This window comes from Macaca nemestrina, chromosome 15, assembly GCF_043159975.1.
Source record: "Macaca nemestrina isolate mMacNem1 chromosome 15, mMacNem.hap1, whole genome shotgun sequence".
Lineage (NCBI taxonomy): Eukaryota > Metazoa > Chordata > Mammalia > Primates > Cercopithecidae > Macaca > Macaca nemestrina.
This window is the reverse complement of record NC_092139.1, coordinates 27,022,185-27,034,488: the sequence shown is the minus strand read 5'-3', so window position 1 is coordinate 27,034,488 and position 12,304 is coordinate 27,022,185. Positions and strand designations below refer to the sequence as shown.

The window sequence follows — 12,304 nt, the reverse complement described above, 5'->3', positions numbered from 1 at the left end:
TGAAAACAGGTAAGTATAGTATATACTAAAAGGTGTTTTGAGAGAGAGACCACATTCACAAAACTTTTATTATAGTATGTTGTTATAATAGTTCTATTTTATTATTGTTGTTAATCTCTTACTGTGCCTAATTTATAAATTAAACTTTTTTTTTTTTTTGAAACTAAGTCTCACTCACTCTGTTGCCCAGGGTGGAGTGCAGTGGTGTGATCTCAGCTCACTGCAACCTCTGCCTCCTGGGTTAAGGTGATTCTCCTGCCTCAGCCTCCCAAGTAGCTGGGATTACAGGTGTGCGCCACCACGCCTGGCTAATTTTTGTATTTTTAGTAGAGATGGAGTTTCACCATGTTGGCCAGGCTGCTCTCAAACTCCTGATCTCAAGTGATCCACCCGCCTCGGTCTCCCAGAGTGCTGGGATTACAGGTGTGAAACACTGTGCCTGGCCTATAAGTTAAACTTTATTATAGGTACATATATAGGAAAAAACATAGTAAATATAAAATTTATCTGTAGTTTCAGGTATCCACTGGGGGCCTTGGATCCTATCCCCCACAGATAAGGGGGGGACTACTATATACAAACTTTTAAAAATACACATTTGTCTCAGTTTATCTGTATAATACATTCATAGAAGTAGAATTGATAGGCCAAAGGCTATGCACATTAACATTTTTTGTAGTATTGCAAAATTATTCCCACTGATTTATCACATCCCACTGATAGATCAGCTGCCCCATTGATTTAGAGTTATCTGTTTCCCTCTGCTTCTAGCTAATCTGATGGTGAAAACTGGTATTATTTTAATTTGTAATTTTAAAATCAAGTGAAGTGTGTTGGCTTCTTGTTGTTGATTAGCCATTTGTATTCATGTCTTTTAGCTTCATGTTTATATTCTTTGTCCATATTTCTCTTGGATTGTTCATTATCTTTCCTTCTTAGCATAGTCCTTGTGATTGTCTTTTTAACAGTTAGTACTGTCTAATAGAGTCAATGGGGGAAAGAAGAGGCAAGAGCTCCTCTCAGAACAGTTTTAACCAAAGGTGTGATGGGAGGCAGTTTGGAACTGCTTATATGCTACTGAAATGGTCCTCAGGCAGGCAAGGATCCCAACATTTTGGTGAGAAGGAGGCACTTGTTTGTAGCTAAAGTCATGCTCTAATTAATGGCTTTGCTCTGCTTCAGAGTGTCATAAACATCCAGAAAGTCTGGGCTGTATCAGGTCAGATTTGTCCTGCACAGTCTTGGCAGGGCTAAAGGAGAAGGTTCTGCCTAAGATATCATATGCTCCTTGGTTTTCTCCATTTCTGACACTCTAGTCTTTTCCAATCGTGTTTATTCAACCATTTGTTCCCATTAAATCTTTAGCCTTGATTTACATAATATATTGGCCCAAGGATGCTCAGCTAGCCCAGCTGCTACCATTAGTGGGTATGGGCACATTTGCCTAGCAGAGGTCAGTAAACTATAACTCCCTCCAACCCCCATCCCTCTTGCCTTTCAGTCTTGCATCCAGCAAGTAGTTAATTTGTGCATTGTCATTTGCAACTTCCTTTTGACCTCCTCTCTTGAGTCTAAATATCCTTTGGTTTTAGAACTAGACTTGTTTCTCATTTAATTTCCTTTACATCTCTCTAAACTCAGTTTCTTCTTTCCTCAGTATTCAACACGTTTTTATCCTCCCAAAACCTTGAGATGTTTTGGGAGCAACAAGTGAAGGAGAGGAAAGTAGAGCACTGAGTTTTAAGGGGGAGGTGTAGATGTCAGGGAGCTGAGTTGTTGGGGGAGTAACCACAGGTTAGGGACGCAACCTTAAAATATACAAAATAATTCAATCTTTTTTTTTTTTTTTTTTTTTTGGTCTCTGTTATGTCAGGACAGATTTTTCCAAGTTACTTGAGACTTAATACTCGTTCAGGGATCTTCATTAAACTAGAATGTCAGACCTTCTGCCTTTTGAAAGTTGGTGAAACTTCCCAGAGTCTTTTTTTTTTTTAATTGGTAACATTGGAAGGGAAATTGACTTTTGAGTGTTTGACTTGGATGCCATTACCCTTATGATCATAATGAAGGGGCCCATTTGCTAGTTTAGCAAACTATTGACTCTTGCCGCGTAGGCACTGCATTGGTGTGATCCTCAGGGCGTAAATAGCCATGTTGCTGTCTCTGAAACAGTTTTCAAGCTTTTAGGGATATTTAAACATCAAAATGCTATTTGGGTTTTTTACTGGTAAGCAAGTGCTTTTAGAAGAAAACTGTGCTGCCCAGGCTTAATTAATTCTTTCATTAATTAGTTAATGAAATAAAGTCCTGCTAAAGAGTGAGGCCAGCAAGAGGGCATGTCCTTCACAACAATGCCTTGCTCTTATTTCTCATAATCTAGGGAAGTACTTGTTATAATCTTCACTCTCTTCAACATCATGGTGACTCTTAGTGAGTCCTGGACCCAGATCCTGACTTTCACTTACTAGCTGTGTAGCTGTGGGTAATGGCCTCTTAACTTTTCTGGCCTGTTTTCTCCTTTGAAAAATGGGGATCATACTCCCTGCCCTTCCAGTCTCACAAGGTTCTTGTGAAATCAAATATGAGAATGCTTTTAAATTGTAAAGATGTTATAGCAGTGGGTTTCAGCTGGGGGTTTGTATTAAGATCACCAGTGGAACTGAAAAAATAGATTCCCACGCTGTACCCTAGACCTACTGTCTCAGTCGCTGTCTTTGGTATATTTTAGAAATGTTTCAAACACATATGATTCTAATGTACAACTCTCACTAAGATCCACTTGTCTCTGGAAATGTGGACCTTCTTGTTAACCATTTTACTCTGGAGACTAATTTAAAACTCCATTTTCACTATGCCATTCCCCATTCAGAAACTTACCTGGAGTGATGCTGTGCCTTCTACATCAGATCCCACCTTCTCTGCCTCTTACCCTGGCCCAGTTTGACCTGTTCATTTTTCAGTTTTGAAACATTGGCCTTTGTTACCTTTTAGATTCCTTTTTTTTTTTTTTTTTTTAAACCTATCCCCTGCTCTGCAAAGGTCAAAATTATCTTGACCTCTGTGTCTGGCTTTGTTCCTGCTCCTGATTCTATCAGGAATGACTGGCTCCTCTCTTCCATTCGTATTTCTAAATTTTACACACCCTTCATGAAACAGCTTAAATCCCTAATCTTCACTTTTAGAACTAAAAGGAAATCTGTAAGTTCTGTTGTAGATAAAAAATTTAAAATTGAGACCTGTCGATATTAAGTGCCTTGCCCAAACCCCTGTAGCTAGTTAGAGATAGAACTAGGATTAAGACCCAAGCCTCCAGAATTTTCTTTATGCCCCCTTTCCATAGTACTTTGCCCCCAGCCTATACTGCCCACTTTCTTTTATAAAAAAATCAACCCCTTCATCTTTTTCCAATGGGTTCTCTTGCGAGAGTTAGCCTGTCTGGGTTCTAGCATCTACCCGCAACTGTGTGACGCTCTTGGAGAATCTTCTCTCCATCTGTAAAGTGGAGATGACTCCATCACCTGGCCAACTTGAATATTCTTATGTGTGCTGATTTTCTTTCTCCAAATATCTCTAAATTTTATAATTACAAGGACTGTGTCTATGTCGTATCTGTATCTCCTCCCAGCTGTTCTCAAACTGTGTTTCCCATCCAGGAGCATCAGCATCACCTAGCACCTTGTTAGAAGTGCACATTCTTGGGTCCACCCAGACCCACTGAATCTGCAAAGTTGGAGTGGAGCCTGGTAGTCTGTGTTTTTGTTTTTGTTGTTGTTATTGTTTTTTGAGACGGAGTTTTGCTCTGTCACCCAGGCTGGAGTGCAGCGGTGCAATCTTGGGTCACTGCAAGCTCCGCCTCCCGGGTTCACGCCATTCTCCTGCCTCAGCCACCTGAGTAGCTGGGACTACAGGCGCCTGCCACCACACCCAGCTATTTTTTTGTATTTTTAGTAGAGATGGAGTTTCACCGTGTTAGCCAGGATGGTCTTGATCTCCTGACCTCTTGATCCACCCTCCTTGGCCTCCCAAAGTGCTGGGATTACAGGTGTAAGCCACCGCGCCTGGCCCAGTCTGTGTTTTAATAAGCCCTCAAGGTGATTCTGATGTAAGCTAAAGTAGAGTACTTATGTCTAGATTACTTGATAAAACCTTGCAATTTGACTGATCATCCCATATTTATTCAGTAATCCTTGAGTAATTCTTAAGTGAGTGACACATTGGTGACAGCATTGTAGTGTTGGATTTCTCCTTTTTGTATGGTAGCCTAGCAGTATATAGAGATATTCATGGATCTCTTCATCCAACAAATCAAACCTCACTAATTTATTCTAATGAGGATAAAAACCACTGCAGATGATTACATTAAATGGATTAACAGGTACGTAGATAACAGTAGTGTGAGAGATGCTGCATCACAATTAATGTTTTTAATGGGGAATACAAGCTTATTAGGATATTACATACTATTGAAAATAACAGCAAAACCAAGTGTTTTTTTTCTTTTCTAAAAAAACAAAATTAAGATTACTTCTTGTTACCCAGTTAAACCAATGCTTCAGAAACAGTTGCAGCATTCAGTTAAGTTGTATTTTATGTACAACTGGTTGATGCTAAAGTTCTTAGCCTGTATGACCAGAGGTTGGGATTTTGTAGGGCACAATCTGCTTTGACAATTCTACAGTACTGTGGATATGTCTGAACCTGCCCCATGTGTTCCAGGTACCAGAGGTGAGCTACAGATATAACCTGCAGCTTCTGGCTGTGGGTGGTAGCATAATTGTTTTGTACTTTCCAGAAAAGCAGCAGCTCCCAAAAAGGTGAAGTTTAATTTTATTCAAGGCTAGTACATGCTGAGTACAAACCTATGCATGACTCTATAATTACTCTGACAGCTGAAAGATTTAAGAGAGCCAGGCTCCTGGATAGAAGAGAGCCCTACAAGTTCCAAGTCCCGCTGATTAACTTTGCAAAATCCAAGAGACTATACCTGCTAAGTAAAATCTCCTTTCTCCTAATTTTGATTAAATGTCTTTGAAATTTGGCGGTTTGGTATTGTGCAATCTCTGGTTGAGATTTAAACAGAAATAAAATATCCTTTGTAAGTTTTGTCTTTGGCTAGACAGGAAAGATTACTTTCCTTTCTTCCCACCTGGCCTAATTTCTTCTATTTCTTTTCTACCAGATTAAAACATCTGGTTGTCATCATCATCATCATCATCACTAAGTTTTCACCATCTGATATGAGTTTCATGTATTGACTGCTCACTACATGCTAAAGTGTTTTTCTAGAACCTTCTTTCCTTCCTTTCTTTTTCTTCTTTTCCTTTCTTTCTGTCCCTCTCTTTTTTTTTTTTTTTTTTTTTAAGGCAGCGTCTCACACTGTTGGCCAGGCTGGAGTGCATTGGTACCATCACTGCTCACTGCAGCCTCAACCTACCAGGCCCAAGTGATTTTCCAACCTCAGCCTCCCAAGTAGCTGGAATTTCAGGTACACACCACCACACCTGGCTAATATTTGTATTTTTTTTTAGAGATGGGGTCTCACTATGTTGCCCAGGCTGGTCTTGAACTCCTGGGCTCAAGTGATCCTCCCACCTCAGCTTCCCAAAGTGCTGGGATTACAGGTGTGAGCCACTGGGCCTGGCCACATACATTATTTCTAATCCTCACAACCCTGCCAAGAGGGTGCAGTTATCCCCAGTTTACAGGTAAAGAAAGAATCCCAGAGAGAGGAAATGGTGTTGCTCAAACCACATGGGAACCACGTGGGAGAGCCTGTGAGCATTGCGCCTTGGCATCTCTGAAGCCACCTCCTCTCGCCAAGCTGCTTCCCAGCTGGTACTGCTTTTAGGTTCTGAAGCATTGCAGAGCTCAGCGTTGGGGAGTTATCAGGCCTCATCATTTTGGTTTCCTGATTAGATTCTTCCTTCATGTCAATTTGTCAGTCAGAACTTACGTTTTAATTAAAAAATGATGAAGTTATCAGTCTGGTTTTTAAAAACTTACTTTGGGTAGATTGGAAACTCTTAGTAGTGTCTTACAGCAGAAGGTGGAGATTTTCTGCGGAACCAGGAATTCTCAATAGCAAGAAACTCAGCTGGTCGGTGCCTGTTACGTATACACCAGTTCCCTTAGTACAGCCACTTCATGAGGAAGATATTAATTTGGCCAGTCGCATAGCTGGTAACTGTTAGAGCTGAGATTCTAATGCAGATATTTCCGGTTATGGTTGTCAGAAAAACTTGTGGTACCTACTGTGTGTTAGGTACTTTCATATTATGTTTTTAAATTCTCATAGTAACTCTCCAAATAAGTGGTTTTTTTTTTTTTTCTATTTCTTCTTTCTTTTTTTCATGTCAGTGCCCTTAATTTAAAAAGTGCTATTTTTTATTTTCATTTTACAGATGAGGAAACTGAGACCAAGAACGTTCCTTGGGTCATGGATTCCTATTGTCAATTTACGGTGTTTTTTAGTGTCTCAGTAATTTTGTTTTTACAGCACCGCTATGCCAAAAAGTACCTAATAGTCTCATTTATTAAGTAGTTATGTCCAAACCGTTTAATATGTATTTAAGTCCTTACAATTTGTTAGCCATTTGAGAAGATAATACACACGAATTGAAAGAAAAAATATTTTTATTTCATTTTTAAATACCATAGTTACTTCCTAATGGTATGTGTGCCTTTTGATACTGCTCAAATCCTCCAACCTTAGGATCCGATTGAACACCACCGCCGTCATTCTGATTTCACATCCATTTTCACAGTTATTTTTGTCAGAGCAGCTATCCAAACACAGCTCCACAAAGATATGATGTCACCAGAAGAAATGTACCTTGAGATGCTAGTTAATGCAGTGCCCAACAGATGTCACATTTCCCTGTGTTCTCCATGAAATTTTTAAATACCCTGTGGTGAATTCAGTGTGGCACCCCAGTTGCCACAGCACATAGTTGGAGAACTGCAGACTTGTTCACATAGGCAGTGGCGTGCTCGTGAGTCAGCCTTAGGTGTGTCTAATGCCAGATCCGTGTGTTTTTTTTTTTCTTTTTTGAAATTTGACATTTCTACAGAATTAATTTTAATTCAGTGTAAGGTTTTTAAATGCCACAACAGTGGACAGGGTTCAGATCTAAGTCACACCTGTTTGTTCTCTCGCTTAATTCTGTGTCTTCCCTATAGCAGGTGCCTAATAAGTATTTATTGAAAGGAAGAAAAACTGCCTCCAACTTGAAAATAGGAGCTTACAAAATTGAATAAAGGACAAGAGGCATTAGATCCACAGAAAGGCCGTGGCTCTAATGACCTACTGTCTTGTGACTTCTTTCAGTTAAGTATCTTGTTTTGAACAAGAACCATGGCCCTTGCAAAGCTAACGTTTAAGTTGGTGCGGCTTAAATCTTTCAAAATATAATAGCAATACTTGGAACTTATATAATTTGAGTGGGAAATTTTATTCGCGAATCCTTGATTTTGATAGGGATGCTTACTCCTTGGCTTTTCACCTTCATGTTTTGATTTTCGTTAATATGAAACCATTTTTCTTAAAGTGAAACATACCACAGATTGCATTAAGCCCTGACTATTATGCTGAATTTCTTGAAACAAGGCTTCAAGCTTGCCCCAGGAGCATACCTTACATTTAGCACATGTAAGACCTTGCATTTATAGATCTTTTAACCTAAGATGGTCATACTTGGTCGACCTCCTGAAACTCTGTAGGCTGCACTTAGCTTGATGAGGGAGACGTGCACAGAAAACTGAAATGATGCTGAATATTGCTTGATTAGGTGCAACTCTTCCTCTTTAAGTACAAAACCAGTGTCTAAACAGATCTGTGAATGGTGGTAAGGTGACGGAAGTGTTAGTTCCAAAATAAATACTTCCCTTGTCTTTTCCAAGTACAGAAATTCTTTGTCATTTCAAAAACACAGATAGGTAGCAAAGGTTGCTGCTGATTAATAGTCATTGTTTACATGCCTGCATTTTAAGGATCATGGACACCATAAATAAAAACACATCACTGAGACTCGCTCCTCTCTGTGCACCTTCATCCAAGGGGCAGTGATAATGGTGAGATATTTAAGTCTCACTACCGAAGCAACAGTGAGGACAGCCATGAAAAATAGTCTGTGCAGTAGATGTGTCCCCTCTGAAACTCCCAAGTAGCAGACCATGCAGCAGGGAAAGAATTGTGGGTAGTAATTTGGGTGTTAAAATATTAACACATTTTTGCATATTTAATGTGGTTTCCTTTTTAAATAATAGGCAGATTATGGCATGCAAGCAGATAGGTTTATGATTTCAAATTAAATTTTAAGCATTAAAAAAATCCAGAAGGAACTACTTTGTGATAAATATATTCAGTTAACCAAGAATTGCTTTCTTTTCAACTTCTCTGCTCATGTATTAACTAATTTATAGCCTAATTTCATGATTGTAGCTTGTGCATTAAGCTTCATGGTGAGTTTTAGTCTTAAAAGTTCAAAACTCTCATTCTTCTAGTTCACATTTGAGTACTATGGGCTAGACATATATAATCTCTGGACTCAAAATGGGAAATCTTGGAAGTCTTTACCGAGGAGGTAACCTTAATACCTGGGCATTAAGAGTGTGAGAACCATTGTTTCAGTCTGTCACTTTACTTGGTTCTGGTCTCTTGAGAGAAGAGGCCGACGTTTTTCCCCTTAACTGCCTTTTCCCTTTCTAACTTCTCCTTCTCTCTAACTCAGATCGTAGTACTCGTGAAAAATTTGTCCTGGGGAAGGAAGCAAGACCTCTTAACATTTTTCTCATTTCTCCTATTTCCCCATAGGCAAAGATGCCTTTCGATGCCAACAAACTGTATTGCAGTGAAGTGCTGGCCATACTGCTCCAGGACAATGATGGTGAGGTGCCCTCTCAGTATTGATATTCTGTTAGGATAGGAGCCAGGCTTGTTTCAGATCATGACAGCAAGCTCTCTTGCCTTTGGCATCCCCTTGCTCTCCCTCTCGCTCCCTGTGCTGCTTTTGTACTCTGTCAAGCTGTATTGATTTTGTTTGCTGATGTATCAGTGTTAGACGGCTGTAAAATCTGACAGTTAGGTTCATTTTTTTTTCTTCCTCTATTTTTTCCCCCTTTTAGAAAACAGGGAATTGCTTGGGGAGCTGGATGGAATCGATGTGCTTCTTCAGCAGTTATCTGTGAGTAATTCTTATGCTTCCTGTCTGCTCTAAGATACATGGCTGGCTTTGAATGGGAGGTGGAGCTGGAAATTGTGGGAAGGAATGAGCCATGTGCTGCAAGCCATATGGAGTATGTTGGCAGGTTTGAGGGTTATATGGAGGTACATGGTTTGCCTCCTTTTCTTAGTCATTTGCTCTTTATGACCAGACATCACTGTGTGTCAGATATGAATTTTCTTCGTCTTCTGATATGATATTGTCAACTCAAAAAAGATGTGCCTCCTGCTTAAGTGTGTATGTTCTGGGCCAGGCATACCAAATTATTTTCATTTGACCCACTCCCAAGATTGTTCACCAACCTTCCTTTCAGTCTGCTGTGAAAATGGAGTATGTTCATTTAGGATCTGAATAAGCTCAAGGAGTCCAAGTTCCACTGCAGTGGGGTGGGGGTCAAGGGGAGGATAGGGGAGGATGTGGTGCTGAAGGCTGGAGTGAGAACTTGGAAACTGCCATTTTCTCACTGTAAGAAATGTAAATCCAGTTGAAATGTTATTCTGCTGGCATTCTGAAAATACTGTTAAGATTTCCTCTTACAAGTTTCATCTGTGTTATTCTAAAAACAGGACTGAAAATAGATCATTTGGATAAAATCTTGAGAGTGTTGGGAGAGTCTGAGATGTCAGTTTGCATACAGCTTCCATCTTGGTGCCAGCAGCCTAAGTGGCTTGGCCTCCACCCCAAAAATAGAGCTTTGAAATGTGAATCTGTTTCCAGTTCTGGGAAGGTGCTTAGTCCTTTTCCTGTGAGACTATTGATCTTCTCCTAGTAGACTATATGGGTATGCATATACTGTTTAAAGGCTTCTCTTAACATGCCTTACATCTCTAGCAAAAAGAAGACTTCTGCTGTAAGCACTTCCCATGAATTAAAGCCCCAGCTCCCCTGTGAGGGAATTCAGTGGCCTTGATTGTCAGGAAACGCTTCCTTATATTGAGCCATGTTTCACCCCCCTGGATTGTGATTGCTTTTAGAAGGGGAAGAAATGAGATATGGTTGGGTTGGGCAAGTGGAGGGCTTTGAGGGTAGTTGGCAAAGTTGTTTCTCATCCTGGATAATGATTTCAGGGGTGTTCACTTCATTCATTTAGTTTTATATGCCCTTTATGGAGTTGTTCTGTATCTGTGTTATATTTCACAATAAAAAGGTTTTGGTTTTTATTTGGGTTTTGGTTTTTAAAAAAATCTGCTTGCCTGAAACTGTCAATTACTGATGGACCCAGTGGTCAGTTGAGTGTTTTGGCTTTTTTTTTTTTTTTTTGCATTTATTTAATATATGTGAATTATTTAGTTTCTCTAAAATGGAAACTGATGAGAATTTTGTTTGGTGAGCTTCTGTTTCCTCAACCGTAGAGTTATGACCCACAGGTTTTAGAAATTGTTGGATGGAGGCTCATGAAAAAACATTCTCTTATAGTTCTGTGCTTTGTGCTGTTTTTGCTTGACAGGTGTTTAAAAGACACAATCCCAGCACGGCTGAGGAGCAGGAGATGATGGAGAATCTGTTTGATTCCCTCTGCTCCTGTCTAATGCTTAGTTCTAACCGTGAGCGCTTCCTGAAGGGCGAGGGTCTTCAGCTGATGAATCTCATGCTCAGGTATGTTTTGAATGTCCTAGTTTTCCCACCTTTTTTGCCTGACTTTTCACTGTTAGCCTGAATTCAAGAGCATGTAGCTATGGTCATTTATTCTGTTGGGTTTCCTAGACTTTACCCTGAAGAGTAAAGTCTTCAAGCATGAGGATGTGTTTGTGTAGGTATGTGGTCTTTCCTAAAGTTAGAGTAGATGAATAAAAAGTATATTGTGTTCTGTTTGTGCCCTACTGTAGTGGTTGCTAATATGTCTGCTCCATTGAAAGACATTGGTGTTTTTCCTCTCCTTCCCATAGTGTGTTAGTTTTGGGGAAATCTAGCCATTACTTCTAAACTTGAACTGATTTTCTGTATATATCACATAGACCTATCTATGCCATATGTTTTTCTGTATTTTTATTGAAAGCAGTATATCATTTGTATTTTTCACTCCTCATTCAGTAATGAGTTGTACATGTGCTGTATGCCTAGCTTAGGAAATATGAAAATGTGCAAGATAGTTCCAGAAACTTTTATTTATAGTACTTGCCTTGTATGTCTTATTATTTATACTCTAATTCCTGAAATTGGATCTTATATTAGTTTCACAGTTATTTTGTAGAATCCTAAAGTTAGAAGCAAAAAGAGAAGAGGAAGCTTATATTGATAATTCTTGAGACCCTGTCTAGGAAGGGGAGTAGAGAAGTGTGTGGGGGAAGGCTGAGAGGATAACCAGAGTGTGCCATAGGGTCAAGGGACTTTAAAAAAAAAAATGAGCATGTTTATGTGGTTGGAAGATTCTAGTCATTATGAAATTGTGCCCTACAGAAGGAGGAAGTTGAGATTTAAAGAAAAAAACAAGAAAGAAAGAAATGGAGCCAGAGTCTGCTGTCTTAAAACTTCAAGTATACTGAAAGCCCTGTTGAACTAAGATATTTCTTTGGAAATGTTTTTCAGAAATGTGATATATATTTGTTAAATAGAATTTAGATACTAAAATACAAAACTGCTATTAAAACATTGACAAGGTACTATGTTAAGTGCTGGGCATACACAGAAATACCTAAGACAGAATTTCTGTCTCCACAAAGTTAGAAAAACAGTTCTGTGACCTAAACACAGCCTGTCTTTGGGTGTATATTTTCTTTTAGTCTTTTTTCTATAATTTTTAACAACTTTTTAAGCCTGCCACACATACGATTTTCTTTATTGCGACATTTCAAACATAGCATGCTGTTTCCCATGCTGTGAATAATCTTCATGGGAGTTTTCAGTAACTGCATCATGGCCTCCAAGGGACTGTGGCTCAGTTAGTATTCTTCTGTTGTTGGCGTTGAGGATATTTCCAGTGTTTTGCTATTATAACAAATTCTACAGTGACCATTTTTGTGTTTAAAAGGATGTTAGGATTATCCAGGTACAGTATGTTCTCACTTAACATCATCAATAACATTCTTGGAAACCACAACTTTAAGCGAAATGATGTATAATGAAACCAGTTTTTCTGATCATTG

The 12,304-nt window shown here is 39.2% G+C and overlaps 1 protein-coding gene across 2 annotated transcripts in view; it reads left to right on the top strand.

Annotated features, from left to right (window-relative positions):
- The window catches only part of LOC105496316 (catenin beta like 1), a 176,669-nt gene that overhangs the window by 73,845 nt on the left and 90,520 nt on the right, over positions 1-12,304 (top strand). For both annotated transcript variants that reach the window (XM_071079342.1, XM_071079343.1), the window contains 3 exons: positions 8,813-8,885; positions 9,124-9,182; positions 10,669-10,817. In XM_071079342.1, the coding sequence (XP_070935443.1) occupies positions 8,813-8,885; positions 9,124-9,182; positions 10,669-10,817 (281 nt within the window). The remainder of the gene's footprint in view (positions 1-8,812; positions 8,886-9,123; positions 9,183-10,668; positions 10,818-12,304) is intronic.